This window comes from Blennius ocellaris (assembly GCF_963422515.1).
Source record: "Blennius ocellaris genome assembly, chromosome: 14".
NCBI lineage: Eukaryota > Metazoa > Chordata > Actinopteri > Blenniiformes > Blenniidae > Blennius > Blennius ocellaris.
Window position 1 is genome coordinate 4880039 of NC_137663.1, and position 21769 is coordinate 4901807.

At 43.5% G+C, this 21769-nt stretch overlaps 1 protein-coding gene across 2 annotated transcripts in view; it reads right to left on the minus strand.

Annotated features, from left to right (window-relative positions):
• Positions 1–746: 746 nt before the first annotated feature.
• The window catches only part of LOC308139387 (polypeptide N-acetylgalactosaminyltransferase 10-like), a 116994-nt gene continuing 95971 nt past the window's right edge, over positions 747–21769 (minus strand). For both annotated transcript variants that reach the window (XM_080508817.1, XM_080508816.1), the window contains exons 8-12: positions 20889–20996; positions 13597–13818; positions 13353–13469; positions 7999–8148; positions 747–5551 (exon numbers count right to left, since the gene is read on the minus strand). In XM_080508817.1, the coding sequence (XP_080364943.1) occupies positions 5387–5551; positions 7999–8148; positions 13353–13469; positions 13597–13818; positions 20889–20996 (762 nt within the window). In that variant the 3' untranslated portion in view covers positions 747–5386. The remainder of the gene's footprint in view (positions 5552–7998; positions 8149–13352; positions 13470–13596; positions 13819–20888; positions 20997–21769) is intronic.

The following is a 21769-nucleotide window of genomic DNA, read 5'->3' on the forward strand; positions in this document are numbered from 1 at the left end:
TGACTTCCTGTAGCGCCGCAGGGAGACTCTTGGCTTACACGTATTTTCAATAACTGACAGTCAAAAACCGGAAATCTCATGAACAGACTGGCTTTGTAATTTGACACCAGCATCATCTGGACTTTCAGGCAGGAAACAGGAAGTGATGTCAACGTACTTTATTTGTTTATCACATTCTGGAAATGGCCTGATACGGTCCAATGAGTCACGACTGGATATTATTATGACTTTTAGGTTTTAGGTCGCATCGTTCTTCTCTTCTTCTCTCTGGATATCTGGCATCACTTGGTTGTAATTTCACACCAGCCTCCCACCTTTCTTCATGGAGGCACTGAAATATGTCATTATTTGGTCTCATTTTATATGAAAACACAAATTTGTAATTGAAATAAAAATCTTAAGTTTGTCTTTTAATTCTAAACTTTGGGGTCCGGATCCAATACATCTACGACTTCTTATACTACTTTCCTTATATAGTGGCCTAAAAAAAAGAGTTTTAAGGTTTACAAAATTACATTAACCATGTTCTTTATTCCCTTAATATTCTTCTTTCACATATTTTTACAAATACAGAGATATGAATTTCCCGCTCTGATGCTCGTCAAAAAAAAGAAAAAAAAGGGAAAAGTCTTGATAACACGTCAACCTAGATTAATACCGATCCGACTTAATCTGAGTTATGAAACAGGAAATCAATAATTCAAAATCAATCATCCAAATATAGAAACCTTTTTATTTTACAATTTCCAGCAAAAATATGATACAATTCCAGTTTAATTGTACAGTTTGTTAAATAACTAAATACACTTTTACAGGAGCCGTCAGTAGAAAAAAATATTCAGATTCTATTTTTGTTTCTATCAGAGATACAAAATGTACACACACACACACACACACACACACACACACACACACACACACACACACACACACACACACACACACACACACACACACACACACACACACACACACACACACACACACACACACACACACAGTGACGGGCCGGCCAATTAAAAACCGTTTGCTCTTATAAAACTGTATTTCGTCTCATTGCTCCGTCTATAATTTCATCACAGGAAAAGAGAAACAAAAAAAGGCTGGAAATCATAAGGAAAGTTAAATAAATTACAGTTAAAATGCAGAACAGCAGCTTCATCCTGGCGTCTGGCAGAATAAAGCCGATGTGAACTTTAAGACTAGGAACCAAACACCTTGCATGTGTGAGTGAACAGTCTGATGTTTTCTGACCAGGAGGAAGAAGCTTACTGAACAAACGTTACTTCAGTGGAAACAGTCGGCAACACGTTGGGCGGAGTCTCCGGAGACGTCGGCTCCGGTTGTTTCTCTGCAGCTGGATCTCAAAGCAGGAAGCAGATTTACGCTCAGGTTTGATGGAAGAAGTGAGAAAAGAGCTTCTGTTGAGTTAAATCTGAATCATCGTCTCGTATTTGGTCTGTATGTTAATTTCTTCCATCTCTTGTGAACAGACATCTGGTCAGAACCAGAAACAAACATTTACACACACGATGTTAAACCTCTTTAATTGCACAATTTCTGGTGAATTAATTGTGATTATCAAAGCTTTTGTTTGTATTTAATATTCCATTGGAGCTCAGAAAAACGACTTATTTAAGTAAAGTCTTTCAATGTTCCCCACGTTGATTTAAATTGGCGTTTTAATAACTATGGCCACTAGAGGGCGGAAGACTCTAGCACAGGGGCGTTTTTGACGAAAAGATGACCTGATGTTTGAAAAGAGGTTAAAAATCAGTGAGCAGTTTGCCACTTGATTTCTTTTTGATGAGTTCTGAGGCGCAGACATGTTCACTCAGAAGAGTTACAATAATCCAGATGTGATGAGTCGGTAAGAATCGGTCTTCATGTGTTTTGTTGTTCATCTATTTTAAATCAAAGACTCTCCGGAAAACAGCTGAAGTTTCTCTTCAGGTCCTTTGAGAACAACTACAACCCAACATGTTGCTGGTTGTTTCCACACAGCCACAGATCTGTCAACAATTAGTGTTTGTAGGAGAAAATCCTTCACATTAACAATGAAAACCACCAAAATAACGAGCTGAAAACAACAATGACAAAATAAAAATAACCCTCTTGCCATGATTTTTCAAAAGGATTGAAGGAGTGTTACAACGGCCTTGTGAAGAAGTAATCTGACTACAGCAGAGACTCGGAACAATTAACAACGTACAACCTGTTCAGGGCTGAAGGTCGGAGAGGAAAGAACACTGGAAACATCGAAAAAAATCAATTACTCAAGAAATGATTGATTGTTGACACGTTACTTCATTCAGAGAGTCGCTAAGTCGCATTAAAAATAAAATAAAATAATCTGATATTTTAGCTAAGTGAGGGAAAAAAAATACTAATATCACCCCCTTGTGGAGGGATGGCGTATTACCTTTATGCTAACAGGCGGGACAGAAAACAAACAATTTTATTTGTTGGTGTTCAAGTAATCTGAAAACTTTGATATGTGGGCGGGGCTTTGATCCAGTGATTCGTATTTCATGAATAAGTGTCAGGGTTCAAAGTGGGAGGAGCCAAGCTGTTTTCACTCAAACTTGACAAAACCTTTACTGTGAGCACAGATTTCTACTTCTTTCACATTGATGTGCAACTTCTTTTTCTAATATCTGATGCACAAACATCTACAGGGAAAGAGCACATTCTATCCATCGCCCCCTGGTGGCTGGTTGATTTATTGCTTACATTTTTCCAGGAGAGGTCTTGACCTAAACTACAAAATGCAATCAAATTATTGGACTTAATCAGTGTAAATGGTGAAAAAAGGGAACAGAGATGACTGATATGTTATGCTGACTCAGGATTGGACGGGCTGGATGTGGATGATATTTATCTTTAGGAAAGAAAATTGAAATAAAATACATATTTTCTCATAAATCTGCTGAGGTTAGATCAGTTTTTTTCCCTAATCAGTCCTCGATAATCTCCTGACGCTTGGGAAGCCTGTGATGATGGAACATACTGATAAAACATCTATTTAGAAACGAAGGAAAAATCGTGACCTGAGCTCTGGATGAGGATCAAAGTTTGCGTCGTGGTTCGCCGCCGGCTGTCAACATGTGCCGAAGCACAACGCCGCTTTGTTTGGCTTCAACCGAATGGGATTAGAGGAGAGGAGCCGCCGACCAGAACATCCCACAACACAGGCTGAACCGCAGGATCAAAACCCCCAAAGACAAGCAACATCTCACTTAAAGAAAGAAAGAAATGATATATACAGGTGGTAAACAACAACAACAACAACATCGCTTCCCTTTTAAGTACTTTGGATTGAACAGCTTCACGTCTAGATTAAAACACAACAGCAAATCTTTTCAACTTCAGAATAACCAGCAGCTACATGGCGCGCACACACACACACACACACACACACACACACACACACACACACACACACACACACACACACACACACACACACACACACACACACACACACACACACACACACACACACACACACACACACACACACACACACACACACACACACCTCCAACAAGGCACTACGATTTCATTCAAGTTTATCGTTCCATAAGTGCTTGATGCATTTTAAACTCCCACGTCGGCCTCCATCTTCCTCTTCCTCCCCCACTTGTTCTTCTTCCTCCCCTACAGTCATGTTATTCACCGAGGTGGCCGTCCAATCAGGCGGCCCCACTGTGACTCAGGGGTCCGTTTGCTGAGCGACCCCCCCGCCGCTGGCCGCCCGGCCGTGTGACCAGAACCTTCTGGTGACTGACTGGGGAGCAGCAGACGGCGGGAGGCAGGAGGTGGACCCACCGGGCCGTTAAATCGACAAACAAGAATCCGGCGGCGCAGTCAGAACCACAAAACAAACATCGGCTGGGCTAACGGGCAAACCATCGCAGGAGACGGGAAACAGGAAACGTATCGAGAGGTGTACTTCCTGTTTTTGTCTCCATCTTTCGCCGTCATATTTGACAAAAAAGTAAAAGTTGAATTGTTTTTCACTACACATAATCCCCAGGATTTGGATTAGCGCAATCATTTCATCCTCTGCGAGGCTAGCATTAGCATCCTTTGAGGAGCGTCCCGGTCGGCAATGTCGGGTGGAGTGAAGCTCACCAGGGGATCAGAGGATTAACAAATAAATAAAACATTAAAGGAAGATTGGAGAACTCCACTTTTCAGTTTCTATTTTAGCCACATAGACGTATAGCGAGCCAGTTAGCCGTTGAGCTAACTGGCAGATTTACAGCCAGGTCGTTTTTTTTAAACGGGTATATTTATAGTTTTTGACAACTTTTCATCGACCGTCCAAACAAACACGAAACCTTGTCAACAGGAGCGATTGAAGCTGATAAACAGCGACGTCTTTTTCTCCAATTTAGAACAGAACATAAAAAAACTCTGTAAACCTGACAAATATAAAGAATATAGTTTCAGAAAAATAATTTCAGTTTGTTCAGTTTTCTTCTAAACTAAAACAATCTGAGAAAGAAAATGTGTGATTCTGTCTGTTTCTTGGTTTTAGTGACATTTTTCCTCTTTGTGCAGCTAATTAAAGAATTAATGTCACATTTATCTCAAAAAACAACAAAACAAAACAAAAACACAAACCCAATTGAATCCACTGTTTCTTTGTAAATGTTGTAATGTTTCTGTCTTTCTTTGAAGACAGAATATTGTGCAGACGGTCTCCAGTAGACATAAAGACACTGGAAAGTCTGTGATTGAGCAGAGATTTCCAGCACTTAGTGACAGATCTGGTTGAACTTTCAGTTCAGATAATTGATTGACGTTATTCATTATGTTTTCACTGCTTTCAAACTAAATACTTAATGTTTGTGATGTTTCATGTCTAACAAACACGAGGTCTGACTGCTCCGCCAGGAGGAGGAGGAGGAGGAGGAGGAGGAGGAGGAGGAGGGATGGACCTGCTTCAAATGCAGGAAAGTGTTAAAAACAATGAGGTGAAGGAGAATCAGTCCAGCAGGTGATTCCTGGAGTGGTTCTGCTTGGACTCACAGGATGACTTTGGCTCAGCAGGAGCCTCGTCTCCCGGAGGGGGGGGGGGGGGGGGCAGAGGTGCAGCCAAGCAGGCAGAGGGCAGCGGAGGTGAAGCTGGATGGAGAGAGCGAGAGAGAGAGAGAGAGCGCAAAAGGCAGGAGATCGAGGCTGGAACCCCCCGAAAAAGTGGTAATCAATAAAAATGGAACCAGCAGGAGTGGCGTTCCCCGCCGCCACTGGTCCGTCAATCAGAAGCTCCACTCCCAGCAGCGTCCCGCCTCCCATCGTTCCCTCAAACCCAAAGACAAACCCCCGTCACCGCCCCGCTCGCTGAAACCCGGAGAGTCTCGCCGCAGGCGGGGCCTCAGTGGCTGTTCCCGTTGAAGCGCTCCAGCACGGTGGCGTTGGTTTTCTCAAACAGCCACTGCTGGCCCGGCGACGACGCGTCGCACGTGTTCATGAAGAGGCGGTGCTCGGCCGGGCTGCTGTCCATGCAGCTGTTACTGACCGGGTGGTACAGACTCTTGTCCTGGAGGGGGACGGACGTGAAGGAAACTTGACTTCAGTCACAAGATGAAAGAAGACAAAACAGTCGAACACGGGGAAATGCAGACGGCAAAATAAACTATTTATTATCCAGCAAGAAAGCTAAAATCACTTCAGAAAACTCACTTATGCACTTTGCTTTTATTTGAAGTTTGCCTTTAGTTTTAACTTTAGTCTCAGTGTTCCATTTATTGATTTTTACTCAGAATGATGCTCATTTATTTCAGATATGTTCTCTCTGTTTAGCCGCCGAGGCAAAGTGTGTTGGCATCTGGAATGAATTTTCATCTATTACTTTATTGATTGCTTGTCTCCTCGTGTCTCGCCACGTCTTTCTGCGTTTTTACTGTCAAAGCACTTCGTGAACAATAGTTCTTAAAGCTGCAATGAAAATAAAGTTATTCATTTAATATTACTACTACTGATATTACATATCATTATACAGGCTTAATTTGAGACATGGTTTACCACATTTAGCATCATAAACAGTTGTATATTAGAGATAAAGTGTAAAAAACGGCGGGGCCAAACCAGTCAGACAGCGAGAGCCACATCGTACTAACTGGGCTGACACACAAACTCCATCTCTCGCTCAGACAGGAAGTGATATAAAGTGAAATACACGATGTACGATACATTTCCGTGTAAAATTTAAAAAGTTAGACAATCAGCAAGGCGTGGATTTACAGCATTAACAGGGATCATTTCACCTCCTCGGCCCACTGATGTGCAAATTGCGAAACTGCTACAACAACGAAGACAGACACTAAAAACCACACATCACTATCAAACCAAGTATTGTGGTTCTGGTGGCGCTGCAGCGAATGCCAGCCATGTTATTTGGTATTTATGTGCCGTTTGTCTTCACTTGTGCAATGGATTGAAAATGTGCAGACGGTCCCTGGCCTCTGGTCACCAAATGTTAAGTATTTTTCACAGAAAAGAGCTTTCAGCATATAGTCTACCTCAGGCCGATGGAAAGAGGCGTCACTTGTTGAAGACGTTTCATTAAAGTTATTGATGGTGGATCTTTGCGGAGCTGCTGTCAGCAGGTGTTTGTGCGCAGCTGTATCGGGGTCTAATCCACCGATTCACTCCGCCTTCTTCACAGTCCTGCTCCATGTGGCGGATCTGAAGCGTCTCTGTACCTCAGCCTTTGTTTCACTTGCCATTGCAGCTGTAAGCAGCCCGGCCGGCCACATGTAGCGTAGCACCGGCTGAAGTGAGAGGGCTGGTGCCCTGAGTGGTGCATTTAAGAACAACCTAAGAAAATCTGAATTCCGAGTTTCACACGGAAAAGCTGCACGCCGGTTATTTCAGTTATGGATCAACGGTTTTCCACCCTGGTTATAGAGGTTAGAGGACAGAAGGCAGCTGGACTGCAAACCAGCTATAGTTTTCCTTTTTGTGTCTCAGTGAAATCTGTAAATACCGTATTTTCCACACTACAAGGTGCACAGGATTAAAAGGAACACCTACATTGATTGACATAATTTACAACTTTGTTCATATATAAGGTGCACCGCATTATAAGGCACATGGAATAGACCAGTGGTAAACAACCTTTATAGCTCAAAGCCATTAGGTTACATTTTCCACTGATTCTAACACCCAGAGAGGTGCACACACTTTATTTTGATAGTCCCACCTGCAGCCTATGCCAGGACGACACTACACACAAAACCTTCTTCACTGCTGGTTGACAACTTACAACTACCGGTAATAAACTAAACTACATGAACTAAGCAACAAAAACACAACACAACACAATTATTACTGACACCACAAACCAAATAGAACCCCCAATAATTGCATTTAAAACACCACAAACAGAAACTCCCATAATTCATTGCAGCTATCGGCTGCACTGAGGAGCTCAGGATGCAAGGCATGATGGGAATTCATGTTTTGTGTTGTTGGAGGTTATTGTGGGTTGTTGTTGGGCTTGGTGTTGTGTTGATTGTGTTTATGTGTTTTTGTTCCCCAGTTTAGGGAGTCATTATTTCATCTAGTTTATTTTGGTTTGTTAGAATGTTGGTGTGCAACCATGAGTGATGAAGGTGTTGTGTGGAGTGTCGTCCGCTCTGAAGATCCAGTTGTGAAGTTAGAGTTGTCAAAATAAAAGCTTCTGGTTGTTCAGCTGTCAAATAGCAGTCTGGAGTAGAGCAATTCTTCCATATATAAGGTTGCACCGGGTTATAAGGCGCACTGGCAGCTTTTGAGAAAATTTTAGGTATTTAGGTGCCTTATAGGGCGGAAAATACGGTACACATTAGTTGACAGGTACATTTTAGTTTCCTCACTCGTTTACCAAAGCCTGGGCAGAAGTTAGTGAGCATTAGCGCTGCACAACGTACCACTAAATCCCCAATGTCACGATATTAATCAACATAAAAATCACAAAAGATTCGGCTGCAATGAATCACGTACCTTCCTGTAGCGCCACAGCTGGTTCCCCTTCGTGCCGTGACAGTCGTACAGCGTGACGGGGCTGCTGTGGGACACGGCGTCGAAGCACACCTTCCTGGTGTGCATGGGGTCGCCCACCCGGATGTCCTCCCTCCACCCGAACGTGAAGACCTGCAGGCAGCAGAACGTCAAACGGCAGGTTCTCTTACACTAAATCATTTTCTCAAGTCTCTCAGATTCATGATACGAAAAAGAGTCTCATTAAACTGAATGAGCGTAAAATAAAACCCAACGGAGTGGCGCTAGCTTGTTAACGTTCTCGTCAGACTTGAGATCAGAGCCGCGTTAAAGCTGGAAACGTGTGAAAGGCGAAAAGAATTCATGTTCTTTACTGATGAAACACACTGAAACCTGCACGCCCTTTATTGTTATTTAGGCGGCTGACAATCAAGGCGTGTGCTCCGGGGCAGAGCAGAGTTCTGAACTTCCACACATACTGGGAGGTTCACAACGAGGTCAGTGTGAATGGATCCACCAATAACATGAGAAACACCAACAACCTCCTCTGACACCATCCTGCACACCACCCAGGTCATGAAGGCTGTTTTTTTAACTGCTTATTGAATATTTGATTAAAGTTGGTATTTCTGCTGGTATGAATAGTTGTGATCACCAGCATCTGCAGCCAAGTAGGTTTCCTCTTTGTGTTGTGTTCTACCAGCAGATCACTTTATTATCCTTCAGTCTCCGAAAATATATGAACTTTCATCCCATAAAAGATGCCAAAATGTTTAAAATAGTTTGATTTTTTTAATCACACTGAGAATGTTGGTGATCAAAGTTTTCTGTCCAAAAAAGAAAGTTTCAAAAACTCAACATGAAAATACAACACGAATCACTGAAATCCTGCAGTTCTTAGTCACTAATTAGTTACTTAAATTAGTGGAGAAAGATGCTCTATAATCTGGATGTTAGAGGAGGAAGATGCTCTATAATCTGGATGTTAGAGGAGGAAGATGCTCTATAATCTGGATGTTAGAGGAGGAAGATGTTCTATAATGTGGATGTTAGAGGAGGAAGATGCTCTATAATCTGATGTTAGTGGAGAAAGATGCTCTATAATCTGGATGTTAGAGGAGGAAGATGCTCTATAATCTGGATGTTAGAGGAGGCAGATGCTCTATAATCTGATGTTAGAGGAGGAAGATGCTCTATAATTTGGTGTTTGAGGAGGGAGATGCTCTATAATCTGATGTTAGAGGAGGGAGATGCTCTATAATCTGGATGTTAGAGGAGGAAGATGCTCTATAATCTGGATGTTAGAGGAGGAAGATGCTCTATAATCTGGATGTTAGAGGAGGAAGATTCTCTATAATCTGATGTTAGTGGAGAAAGATGCTCTATAATCTGGATGTTAGAGGAGGAAGATGCTCTATAATCTGATGTTAGTGGAGAAAGATGCTCTATAATCTGGATGTTAGAGGAGGAAGATGCTCTATAATCTGATGTTAGAGGAGGAAGATGCTCTATATCTGATGTTAGAGGAGGGATATGCTCTATAATCTGGATGTTAGAGGAGGAAGATGCTCTATAATCTGGATGTTAGAGGAGGAAGATGCTCTATAATCTGGATGTTAGAGGAGGAAGATGCTCTATAATCTGATGTTAGTGGAGAAAGATGCTCTATAATCTGGATGTTAGAGGAGGGAGATGCTCTATAATCTGATGTTAGAGGAGGAAGATGCTCTATATCTGATGTTAGAGGAGGGAGATGCTCTATAATCTGGATGTTAGAGGAGGAAGATGCTCTATAATCTGGATGTTAGAGGAGGAAGATGCTCTATAATCTGGATGTTAGAGGAGGAAGATGCTCTATAATCTGATGTTAGTGGAGAAAGATGCTCTATAATCTGGATGTTAGAGGAGGAAGATGCTCTATAATCTGGATGTTAGAGGAGGAAGATGCTCTATAATCTGGATGTTAGAGGAGGAAGATGCTCTATAATCTGATGTTAGTGGAGAAAGATGCTCTATAATCTGGATGTTAGAGGAGGAAGATGCTCTATAATCTGATGTTAGAGAAGGAAGATGCTCTATAATCTGATGTTAGAGGAGGAAGATGCTCTATAATCTGGATGTTAGAGGAGGAAGATGCTCTATAATCTGGATGTTAGAGGAGGAAGATGCTCTATAATCTGATGTTAGAAGAGGAAGATGCTCTATAATCTGGTGTTAGAAGAGGAAGATGCTCTATAATCTGATGTTAGAGAAGGAAGATGCTCTATAATCTGATGTTAGAAGAGGAAGATGCTCTATAATCTGGATGTTAGAGGAGGAAGATGCTCTATAATCTGATGTTAGAGGAGGAAGAGGCTCTATAATCTGACGTTAGAGGAGGAAGATGCTCTATAATCTGGATGTTAAGTGACGTTACATGTGGTGGATCATTCATCACGTCATCATTTCACTCCAGTTCTGAATGAGGAAAGTGAACAAACATCAGCATCGGAGGCGGTTGGAGAGTGTAGAGAAATAATCTCGTGAGTGACCGCCGGCTCTCAGACTGAACGGGAGGAAACATGGATGAGTGGACGGCTGCCAGACGGCCTCCTGTGATTTACTGCAAATCCATTCCTGGCTGCGTCGGAATGCGGATCTCAAAGTGTGACACAAATTAAACTACAATGCATCTTCAGATGGAAGCAATTAAAGTGTCAGAGCCGCGAGGCGCCGCCGAAACAAAAGGCGACGTTCAATCCATTACGGCCGTATTATGAGCAGGGCTTTAAGATCCCCGGCGTGAGCGCCGGCACGGACGTGAGGAACAATCAAATAAAGAGAAGCAGGAGAAGACGGGGACATCCCAGAAGGAACATCTCCACTCTCCTGGCTGCACTTGGAAGACGTCGGCTCAGTTGTTTCGGTTTCCACGTCAGACTGAGGTTATATTTTCTGATCACCGGCAGAGATTTGAACTCCTCACTTGTGTTTACCGAGGACTCCAGCACAATTCAAACAGAAAAGCAGAAAATATAATCCGGTTCCTGCATCTTTGGATGTTTTTCCCTGCTGATTTATCCAAACACTCGTTCACACGTTTTCAAGGGAAAAAGGAACAATTTCATCGTTTCTTTGGCGTCCATTTAGACCAGTGGTTCCCAACCTTTTTTGACCAGTGTACCCCTTGAGCTGGTTTCCATGTGAAAAGTACCCCCTCTCTCGTGTGTGATTATTCGCCTTAATGTGTACTTATATTTAACCCTTTGTCTTTCTATCCAACTGCTCATTTAAATAAAACAATGATTGTGAGTGTAAAAACATACCTTTTAATGAGACACTTGCGCTTGCTTGTCTTTCACAAGTCTTTCATAATTCCTTTTTTCACTGGGCTCCCCTGTGCCTGCGTCCGAGGCGATGGTAGCAGTAGCGGTAGCTGGACGTTTACTCCTGCCTAGCCATGCATCCATGTTTACAGTCGGTATGCAGCTAGAGGTAGCTAGCTTCGCGAATCGTGCGCGCCCGCAGCAAGAACGTGAACCTTTTTTTTCTTTTTTTAAAGCGCGCCACTTTATAGTCTTTTCATGTTATGTGCATTGTAGTGTTACAATCACTGTGGATGAACTGCTACTCATGGAAAATAAACGTATGGCCTTACTAAAATTCATGATATAATACAATATAATATAGTATAATTTTTTTTTTTGTGTGTGTGGATACTGTAGGCTAATTTATAATCTTTCTGCGTACCCCCTGCAATACCCTCGCGTACCCCTAGGGGTCCGTGTACCCCCGGTTGGGAATCACTGATTTAGACAACGGTGCTTCCAAGTCTCTGAAAACACCGAAACACTAGAAACACTGACTAAAGCCTCGTTCACACTGCAGGGAAATGCGACCCGATTGTGATGTTCTGCTCTCAGTGATTCAGATCGGACCCGTTTTATCACCTTGTGAAAACGCCGTTAAAATGTTAAGCTGTGTTCTCCTTTCTCCTCATTCTCGTCTTCTTTCCCTCCTCATGTCTACATTTCGTCAGCTCATATTTCACAACCATTTGAAAATGGATCTCGACGCCGACCAGCGTTGCCAGATGTGGAGGGTATCCCCCAATCGGGGAGTCGAATTCTCTCACTTTTTAACTTTGTTTATTTAGTTCATTTGTGTGTTTGTGGCATGTTTATTACACAAATAAAAGTTTTATGGTTTTAACACGATTTCTACTCAGGCTGAGATTAGTGCTGGTTGTTATTGAGGTGTCTGGGTTTTGTGTTGTTTGGGCTGGAAAGGGTGAGTCACATCTGGCAACCCTGGTGCTGACCGGCGTGCCATGTGTAAAAAAACGTGCTCGGCGTGACTTTACATCATTTTCTGCGCTCTGTGGCCTGAAAACCCTCTGGTCTGATCACGCTCACACGGCAGTCTGATTGAGGTTTGAAAAGTAACGTGAACGATCAGGCAAAAAAAAAAAAATGGATCCAAGAAAAAAAAAATCTGAATTGAGCATTAAGACCTGAAGAGTGAACTTGGTCTCAGTGGACTATAATCTGGCTTATTTAGATGTGGGCGTGATAAAATCAAAAGTGACAGACACACCAGTGTGACTTGGAGGTGATGTTTCTCTTCGCGGCACATTTTTAGACACAGATCCCCTTCAGGTGCTACGTAGAGTTCAGAATGTAGGGTGTCCACTCTCTTTCTCACTTTCACTGCAGGAGTCTTTTACTTTAGCAACGACTCTTTTCTCTTTACGTGTGTAGAGAAGCTGTGAGCGCCGTCATGTCTGAACCTGCTGCGTTCTGACTGGAAATCACTGAGTAACAGTAACATCGTATCCTCTCTCTACACTTCTAATCAGTGAATAAAGAAATGAATTCTATGAGTGCATGCCACTGTATTTCCATGGAAGGAGACGAGTACCGCCAGAGTGTCAAACACAGTTTAGCTCATTGGCCTCATAAAGCCTCATTTCATCTCGAGTGGGCCGGACCGATACAATAGTGCCATAATAACCTTGAAATGTAAACTTTTGAATTGTCTTTTGTTGAAATGCAGTGGGGACATGACGGAAATGGCTATATAGTCCAAATAGCAAATGACTACAATCTCAACATGAAGACAATTTTAATGATGCCGGAAACAGTGAAACGTCTCCTGCAGCTGTTGCATTATGGGTGTTTTTTACAAACTCACCCTAACAGCATTGATTCCAAGCTAATGCAAGTTTGTTAGCTTCCGTGGTAGCATCACCTTTAAAATATGTGTTTAATTTTTAGTATATCCTTGGTGGTTTGTCCAGATTGGAGCCTCCTTCAGGCCCGTTTTGGACGATGGGCCTCGTGTTTGACACCCTGGGATGAGAAAACACTCCGGCTCACCTGTCCGTAGCCCCGGCTCACTTCGGCTCGTCCCTTTGCGCAGTTCTCCAGGCGGATGGGCGACCCGGACACAAAGTGTTTGCTCTCCAGACACAAGTTGCTGCCGGCGTTACGAATCTGCATCGGGAACGGAGGAAACGTTCTCACTCGGGCGACAACAGGGAGCTTCATGCAGAAATCCAACGTCGATTCGCTCATCGTGGCAAGCAAAAACACATGTTTCTGGAGGAGACGACGGACGTACCTCTCCCCAGGCGGCAGCAGGGGGCTCCACCGGTGGGTAGTGTTTGGGTAGGTCCCAGGCCACCTCGCTCATGAACCACTTGAAGTTCTTACAGTTGAGTCGGTTCCTCAACTCCTTCTGTGCCGTCATGTCTCCGGCCGACAGGTGGCGGTACTCCGGCCGGCGCTTGTAGATGAACTCGGCGTACTCGTCCATCCAGACCTCGGCCACACGCTTCAGGTTCTGGAGGAAGAAGGAGTTCATGCTTTGGTTAGCGGTGCAACGAAAACAAGGTTTTAAAGGACGAGTACAAGTATTCCTTCTCCACCTCTTGTTCCTGCTTCCTCATTCCCTTCTTCCATCCCTTCCTCATTCTCTCCATCCCCCTCCTCCCCTTCTTCCATCCCCCTCTTCCTACCCCTTCCTCCTTCCATCCTCGGTGTTTTGACTGATTTGACAAGACAAAATGATCAAAGCTGCTCAGGAGCAAGAAGAAGTCCAGACATCTTCATCCAGGATGTGTCATGAGGCCCGGCAGGCCGGAGACAGGGAGGAAAAAAAAAATTCAGAAAAAGTATCTGGTCATGAAAGCAGAATCAACACGGGGCTGAATTATGAGCTAATTTACAGAAAAAGATGTGTTTCTTTTATATCTCTGCTCTCAGGAAGCCGGTGTGCCTAATTAGGTCTCTGACGGCGTCGAATGCTCTGCTGAAACATTCTCATGAAATTCTGGAGAAATTGGAAATCAAAGAAATGAACGGTTTTGTGATCCCTGGAGCCAAAAAGGTGCGGGGAGCTTCGACAGTTTAACTTTTCTCTGCAGTAGACGATGTCGTATCTCAAATTTAGGAGGAATCGCAGCGTTTCCACACAAAACAATCTTTCAAACCTTCTCTTGAAACCTCAAGGGAAGAAAAGTATGTGACATAATTCTCTCAAAACAGTCTTTTTTTTTGTTCTCCGGTGCGGCAGCGGTGCTGATGTGAATGTTTCACTCAGTGGGAAATCTTCAACACACGACGAGTGTGACGAATGCAGGATACAGAAATGCTAAACACACGCCTGCGAGTCTTTGGCAGTGGAACCGATCGGAATAATGGAGACGATAATGTGCGGAAAAGGTTCAAGCAAAGGTTCTTGGATTTGAAGTCATCCAGTGAGGCTGCCGTTTCCCTCCTCCATGGAAATGAGAGTTTTTGAAACAGGAGACGAAATTGACCCGAGTTGAAATCAGAGGAGACGAGCCACTTCGCTCCTGTCCAATAATCTACCTGCAACAGAAACTCACGTTTTTGCCATTTCAGCTGAATTATTATTACAATCTACTCTGGAGGCGTCAAACATGAGGCCCGGAGAGACGCTCCAATCCAGCAAACTAAAACATACTGCAAAAATTGAATTGTTTGTATTCTATTTATTTACAACACTGAGACGCGAGCTGAAATATCAGAGATGCTGCCGGGAAAGTTAACAAACTCACATTCGCCTCAAAGTCATGATGTCCGGGTGTAAAAACACAGTTTTCTGGACATTTCACTGTATTTTGCTTCTTTATGTTGATATTGTAGTCATTTTCTGCACTAATCATTTGGTTTTGTTAAAATATAGACATTTCTTCCATTTTTACCCTCTGCGCCACAACCACGAAAAACTTCAGAAAAGGTTTGTGTTTCCAAAGCAAAAGTTGCATTTTCCTCGGTTTCTATGGAAACCACTTTCAAAAAGTTGCGTTTTAAGTCACACTTCGCAATTCACACTTGAATTACTTCTTGCTGTGTTTGTTTTCCCCAGTTTCAACAAAAAAACCCCACCTAAATTGGTGTCGGGTTTCATTTGACCTCGTTTTACAGAGACGGTGTGCGTGTCTCCAGGAGTTTGTGCCGTTACTGTCGATCCGCCCGGGATGCACGCCGCCTTCGCCCACACCTGGGATCCCCTCCTGTCCTCTCAGTTTAATAAAGTGGAGCAGAAAATCAAAGGATTCATCAACCCGTCTCAAGATGCAGGCTTTATTGTTCCTGACAGGTGGACAGGTGATAAAAGTGATAAAAAAAACCAAAAAAACAACCTAGGAGCAGCACGAGTTAGAGCGCAGATGACGTCTTGCAGACTTGCTTCAGGTCCTTCGCAATAGCAGACAGGAAAAATCCACCCATCTGAAGCCTTTGAGGTGTAAAGGGGTAGAAAACAGAGCACGGGTCTCTGAGGGACGTGCACATGTCTGGGAATACAGATGGTATCAGCCCTGGAGGTACGGATGGTGAAATGAATGAGAATACACCTTCAGCAATCCTCGCAGGGAGACATAAATACAAATCCTCCAACCCTCGGAGGTACAGATGTAGCGGGAGAAAAAGAGCTTCCAGCTACAAACACGCTCAGGCTTCCTGTAGCAGAGCAGATCGCCTGCAGCCAAACGGCAGCGCTGCTCTCTGGCTGAGGTGTGGTGGACTCAGAGAGAAACCCACTGACGCTCACACTCTCTGGATCGTCTCAACGTGTCTCTGGGATCTGGATTTACCTGCTGAAGGGGTTTATCTGCACAGATGATGTCCCACATGCAGAGTAAGTGAGAGCTAAAAACTTTCTTTCTCACTGTGAATCCATGGAAGCAAAGCCGAGACAGAAACCCAACGAGTTCAGTTCTTTATCAATGCGCGTGATATAAAACTTTTAAATCGCACCTCTGGCTACGAGTTGTCGGACCGTGACTGAAGCGCGTGCTGGTAATCTGCAGACAAAGCCTCAATCTTAAAAAACGTCACTTCTCTTAAAGAAGTGCAAACACACATCACGCTGCATCGGCCAACGTCAGGTCCAAGGACACGTGCAGATCGACATCAAATCACACAAGCAGCAAGAAAACCTGCCGTTCACAAACCAAAACCGACGCAGCTTTCAGTCGATCGTGATGGTGGCGACTTCTGCTATGCAAGATGCTGAATCCATCCACTGCGACCGATTTGGGGTTCAGTGTCCTGTGATTGAACAACGGCCGACTCCACCAACTCGCCCTTAAACCTGCGATACACTAGCAAAGCCACTTTTGGACTTGTATGTCACACTTTTGTCATTGTTTGGATGGTCATGTGGCTTTTTAAGGAAGGCGGCTAATCGTGGAACAATATAGCCTAGTTATAGTCAACAAATGTTGTTATTTAAAAGGCTCCAACTGGCACCGTGCAAAATGTCCTGCCTTTGAATGTGACTCATTATTTCTGGCACAAACACAACAGTCACCCGATAGAAATACACGCTGCTGCTTTCTAGTAACGACCCAAAGTTGCTGTGCAAAGTGTGCATGAAAGTCGTGTATGTCCACAGTCACATTGTTTGCAAATTCTTTTGCGCACACAAACAAAAAGTAGAAGAATCTCTGAACTTTGCATAAAAAGCTCCATCAGTGTGCTCCTCAACTTTTTCCTCATGTAAACCTCCTTTCAGATGCATTTCTCTTCTATTTTCAGTGTCAGGTCTGCCGTGCAGCTTCTTCTGGCTCACAGTCTTTTACTTTTTTTTTTCTCCCTCCAAAACAAATAGTTCAAACAGTTTTCCGTCTGCATCAACATTTATACGGTGCATCTTCCCACGTCACACCATCCTCTGTCAACAGAAGCAGCTCTGCTTGGGCCTCTCTGTGTTTTTGCAGGCAAAACTCTGGTTTCCTTCCATCTGCCGCACTAAATATATACTCAACAGCAGGCCGCCCAGTTCAGTCCACATTATGTGCAAAGACGGAGCTGTTTGTGTTGAATAAACAAATTAGCATTGGCATTTTAGACGATAAACAGCTCCAGTCTCATCTGGGGATGCAAAGCTACCACTTTTTTAAAGGACGAGTACCAACATGTAGCTACTTGCTGATACTGAGTACTGATATGAATACCATTTAGCATAAGTCATACTCCATATTTAAACAATATGTGTAGACAATGGCTCAGCCTCTGCATCGCTGCTTCATCACCTTCAACAGCCTTCAGGCTCCCGTATACAACGGCATTGACAGTATGCATAGCGCAGTTCATAGCGTCTATCTAGAACGATGCGTACTGTGGACGGTGGACTGAGCTCGATGTGTGGCGCCACACGCGCCAGCTCGCTGTTATTGAGTTTATCAGTAAGACTTCAATCATGTTTAGCATGTAGCATGGCTGGCATGTGAGCCCCGAAATGCTTTAGTATGTAGCATGTAGCATAGTTCAGATACTCACTACTGTATGAGACCTGCAGCTCGTGAACATGTTGGATGATGGATTTACGCGATGCACCTGAACGCATCACTCAAAGCTGTCAGCTCCTGTGGTTAAAACTGGACCATGGCGGCCGGGACGAAACCTTTACATTGACCTTACTGAAACAGTTTGGTGATATGTAGTTCTGAAAACATTTGAAGTGGGAAATAAGCTGTGCAGCTGAAAAGTTAAAACGCTGCTCCACAGATGTGTGGCTGTTGTGAGGGGGCGTGGCCTACGAGTTACACAGCTTCTTTTTCAGCAGCTGGCTGACGCTACAGCTAAACTTTTCTTCTTGTTCTCGTGGGTTCTTATGGGAGTCTGCAGGGGCCTTAACTCTGCTCCCAATGTCACTGCTGATTAAGTAGCTGATGTTGTACAAACTATATTATTCCTCCTCTTGATATTTAGTCAGAATATAATTTACTGTCTGTCTTGCTGATGTCATTCATTTTAAAGGATCTCTAAATCGTGTACATCACTCGACTTCTCCTTTCTGCTCAAGATGTTATTGATGCATCTTTTACAACATCGTTTGTGAGCACGAGAACTGTGTGCAGAGTCGGACCCAGACCTGGTACTGGTACCAGTATGGTTGCATCCCTGGTCTCATCTATTGCTGGTTGATGCCAAAGAACCTTCTTAAACAAACATCTGCAGAACAACACAGGGGACAAACCATCCCAAGGTACAGTAACTGCTTCTGTCTGGTTAAACCTGCTGCCCGTTATGAGATCAGTATTCAATACAGGCTCACTGAGGGGCTGATGGTCAGACCGAGGAGGCAAAAACACAGACGAAAGAGTTTAATTAGAGATTCAGCTGAGCCACACAGAGCCAGGTGTCAGACGGAGCCTGACTCATGCATAATGAAGAGTGTTTAGCTACCGGCCACATGAGCATTTTTCAACACTTCTCACACTGCACTGTGCGAGAGATAACACTACAATGAAATGAGAGACGACACACACATACACACACGTCTGACATGTTTGCCAGCTGGAAGGTGAAGGCCGAGCTGCAGTCGCTACGGTGTCTCACTCACTGATAGTCTCTGCTATCTTACGGTCTCAGCAGCAAGTACATTTCTTTTCTCTGCAAAACACTCACCTGTGACTATAAGAGACATTCATTACATCCCACAGAGGCTGCAGTGAATAGGAACGGCGTGTTCCAGGTCCTTCTTCAGCAGGGGTGTCAAACTCAGATCCTCGAGGGCCAAAGCTCTGCATATTTTCCACGTCTCCCTCCCCTGAACGTCCTGATGGTTCATCACCACATTCAGCACAAAGCCAGATAACCAGCTGCTCATTGCACTCAGCTGTGTGGAAGCAGGGAGACGTGCAAACCGTGCAGGGCTGCGGCCCTCGAGGACCGGAGTTCCACACGTGTGCTCTACAGTGCGTCTTTCTTTGGTTGGAGTTAAAACCCACACCTCTCTGAGACGGAAACGTCCGGAGGAGAGGAAAAGCTTTACGAAGCAACCTCTCCTCCATTTACAACATTCAATAACCTCAAAAGCTCAAGGTTCTGAACAACATGCCACTCCAACGACCACAACGGTCATTAAAATGCAGTGGTAGAGTGTCAAGGAGCTTCGCTCCGTGGACATATAAAACACCGTATAAAACCATCCAAAGGGTATAAAGACCTGAGCTCCACCATGTAGTTCCAGTGTCCAGCCTCGAGTGAACAACATGAAGTGATCAAGACACTATAAGGAGTGAAACGTCTTCCAAATGACCATATCCGTTTAACCCGATTCACCTGCTTTGACTGAAAACTGAGTGTGTGTGAAAACTTTGTGGCTTCTGGGGCTCGACGTCACTTGCGTTGTCAGTGGTTCAGTGTCTTACTTTAGGTTAACATTGAGGCCAAATGAGTGAAGGTTCAGGTAAAGAGTGAAGTATGAGGCTGTGTAGAAGATTGTCGAAAATCTGCTGAAATGACTGAATTATTGTACTTGAGATCTTTCAAAGAAAGAAATACTAATCTATTGTAGTTAAGGCAAAAAACAACAACAAACAAACAAACAAAAAAACCCACAAATCAAAGGCTCATAACAGCAAGAGTCTGAGATTCTCAGACCAAACAACTGAACAAACTACTGAAACAATCAGCTGACAACACAAAGAGTTTTTGGGAGTTTTTATGCAACCACCAAGTGTATATTGGACAGGCAAAATTATTTTAGGGGTGATATACACACACACACACACACACACACGGTCCAAAAAGACCAAACACAAAATTAACAAGCACAAAAACTGAATCATTCAATGAATGTTTTGTATTCTTTATACATTTCAAAACCATTGTTGTAGTTCTACATGGTAGAAATCCAACCAGGGATATTCTGTAAACGCATTTATGCCACAAACTAAAGAGTTTGGTCACATAACTTTCATATCTTTTTCAAGTATCTAATAAGCCCATGAATGTATGGAGAGAACATGAAGACTCAACAGCGAGGCCCCAAGTAACACGTATTTACAATGGAGGTTTTTTAACCACTGCTCTTAACCCTGAGTTATCGACATAACAGAATTAAATGAAGGAAGCGTTTTAAAGGAGTCATATTATCCAGCTTTTCAACACTTTCTCATAGTCTTGTTGATCCAAAAACTTTGTATTCAAAGTTTATTATCCCAAATCCAGCTCTTCCTTGATTTTCCTCCATTAGAACCTGCTGTGTCTGTGTGAGCTGGACAGGCTCCGCCCACACACGCCCATCTATGGGAGGAGGAGGAAGTACTTCCTCTCGTGGTGCCATGTGCCGGAGCAGAGCTGCCTAATTGTGGGAGGAGTCAAAGGGGAGGAGCCTACCTTGATTGTGATTGGCTGAACCCCCGATGACACTATATAGGGTTTGATTTCTGATTGGCTGGTTGGATTATTGCTGTTGGAAAACTTTTAGAAAGTGAATTTTGCACAATATGACCTTTTATTGCATAAAATAAATAAATCAAGCTGAATCTTAAGTCTTAGTCTCAAGTGAAAGGAATGTTGGCAAATCAAGCCTGAAACGTGTTTGTTTTCCACAAGTTTCTCTGTTTTGGTTCTGAAGTGTAAACTCACCCTGGCCAGGCTGACGCCACCAGGAACTTTGTAGGGGACGTATTTCCGGTAGATGTGTCCCACCCTGGAGCAAGGGATGTCCTCCATCCGGCCACCGCACATCCACACCTACAGACACACCGGCACAGGCAAGTCAGCTCAGGTGATCAGGGCACAGCAGGACGGAGGAATCAGTGTGTGGATGCATGTGTGAATAAAAGATGCTTTGTGAATGCTTTTGTATATACCGTATTTTCCGCACTATAAGGCACCTATATACCTCAAATTTTCTCAAAAGCTGCCAGTGCGCCTTATAACCCGGTGCGCCTTATATATGGAAGAATTGCTCTACTCCAGACTGCTATTTGACAGGTGAACAACCAGAAGCTTTTATTTTGACAACTCTAACTTCACAACCGGATCTTCAGAGCGGACGACACTCCACACAACACCTTCATCACTCATGGTTGCACACCAACATTCTAACAAACCAAAATAAACTAGATGAAATAATGACTCCCTAAACTGGGGAACAAAAACACATAAACACAATCAACACAACACCAAGCCCAACAACGACCCACAATAACCTCCAACAACACAAAACATGAATTCCCATCATGCCTTGCATCCTGAGCTCCTCAGTGCAGCCGATAGCTGCAATGAATTATGGGAGTTTCTGTTTGTGGTGTTTTAAATGCAATTATTGGGGGTTCTATTTGGTTTGTGGTGTCGGTAATAATTGTGTTGTGTTGTGTTTTTGTTGCTTAGTTCATGTAGTTTAGTTGATTACCGGTAGTTGTAAGTTGTCAACCAGCAGTGAAGAAGGTTTTGTGTGTAGTGTCCTCCTGGCATAGGCTGCAGGTAGGACTATCAAAATAAAGTGCGTGCAGAATCAGTGG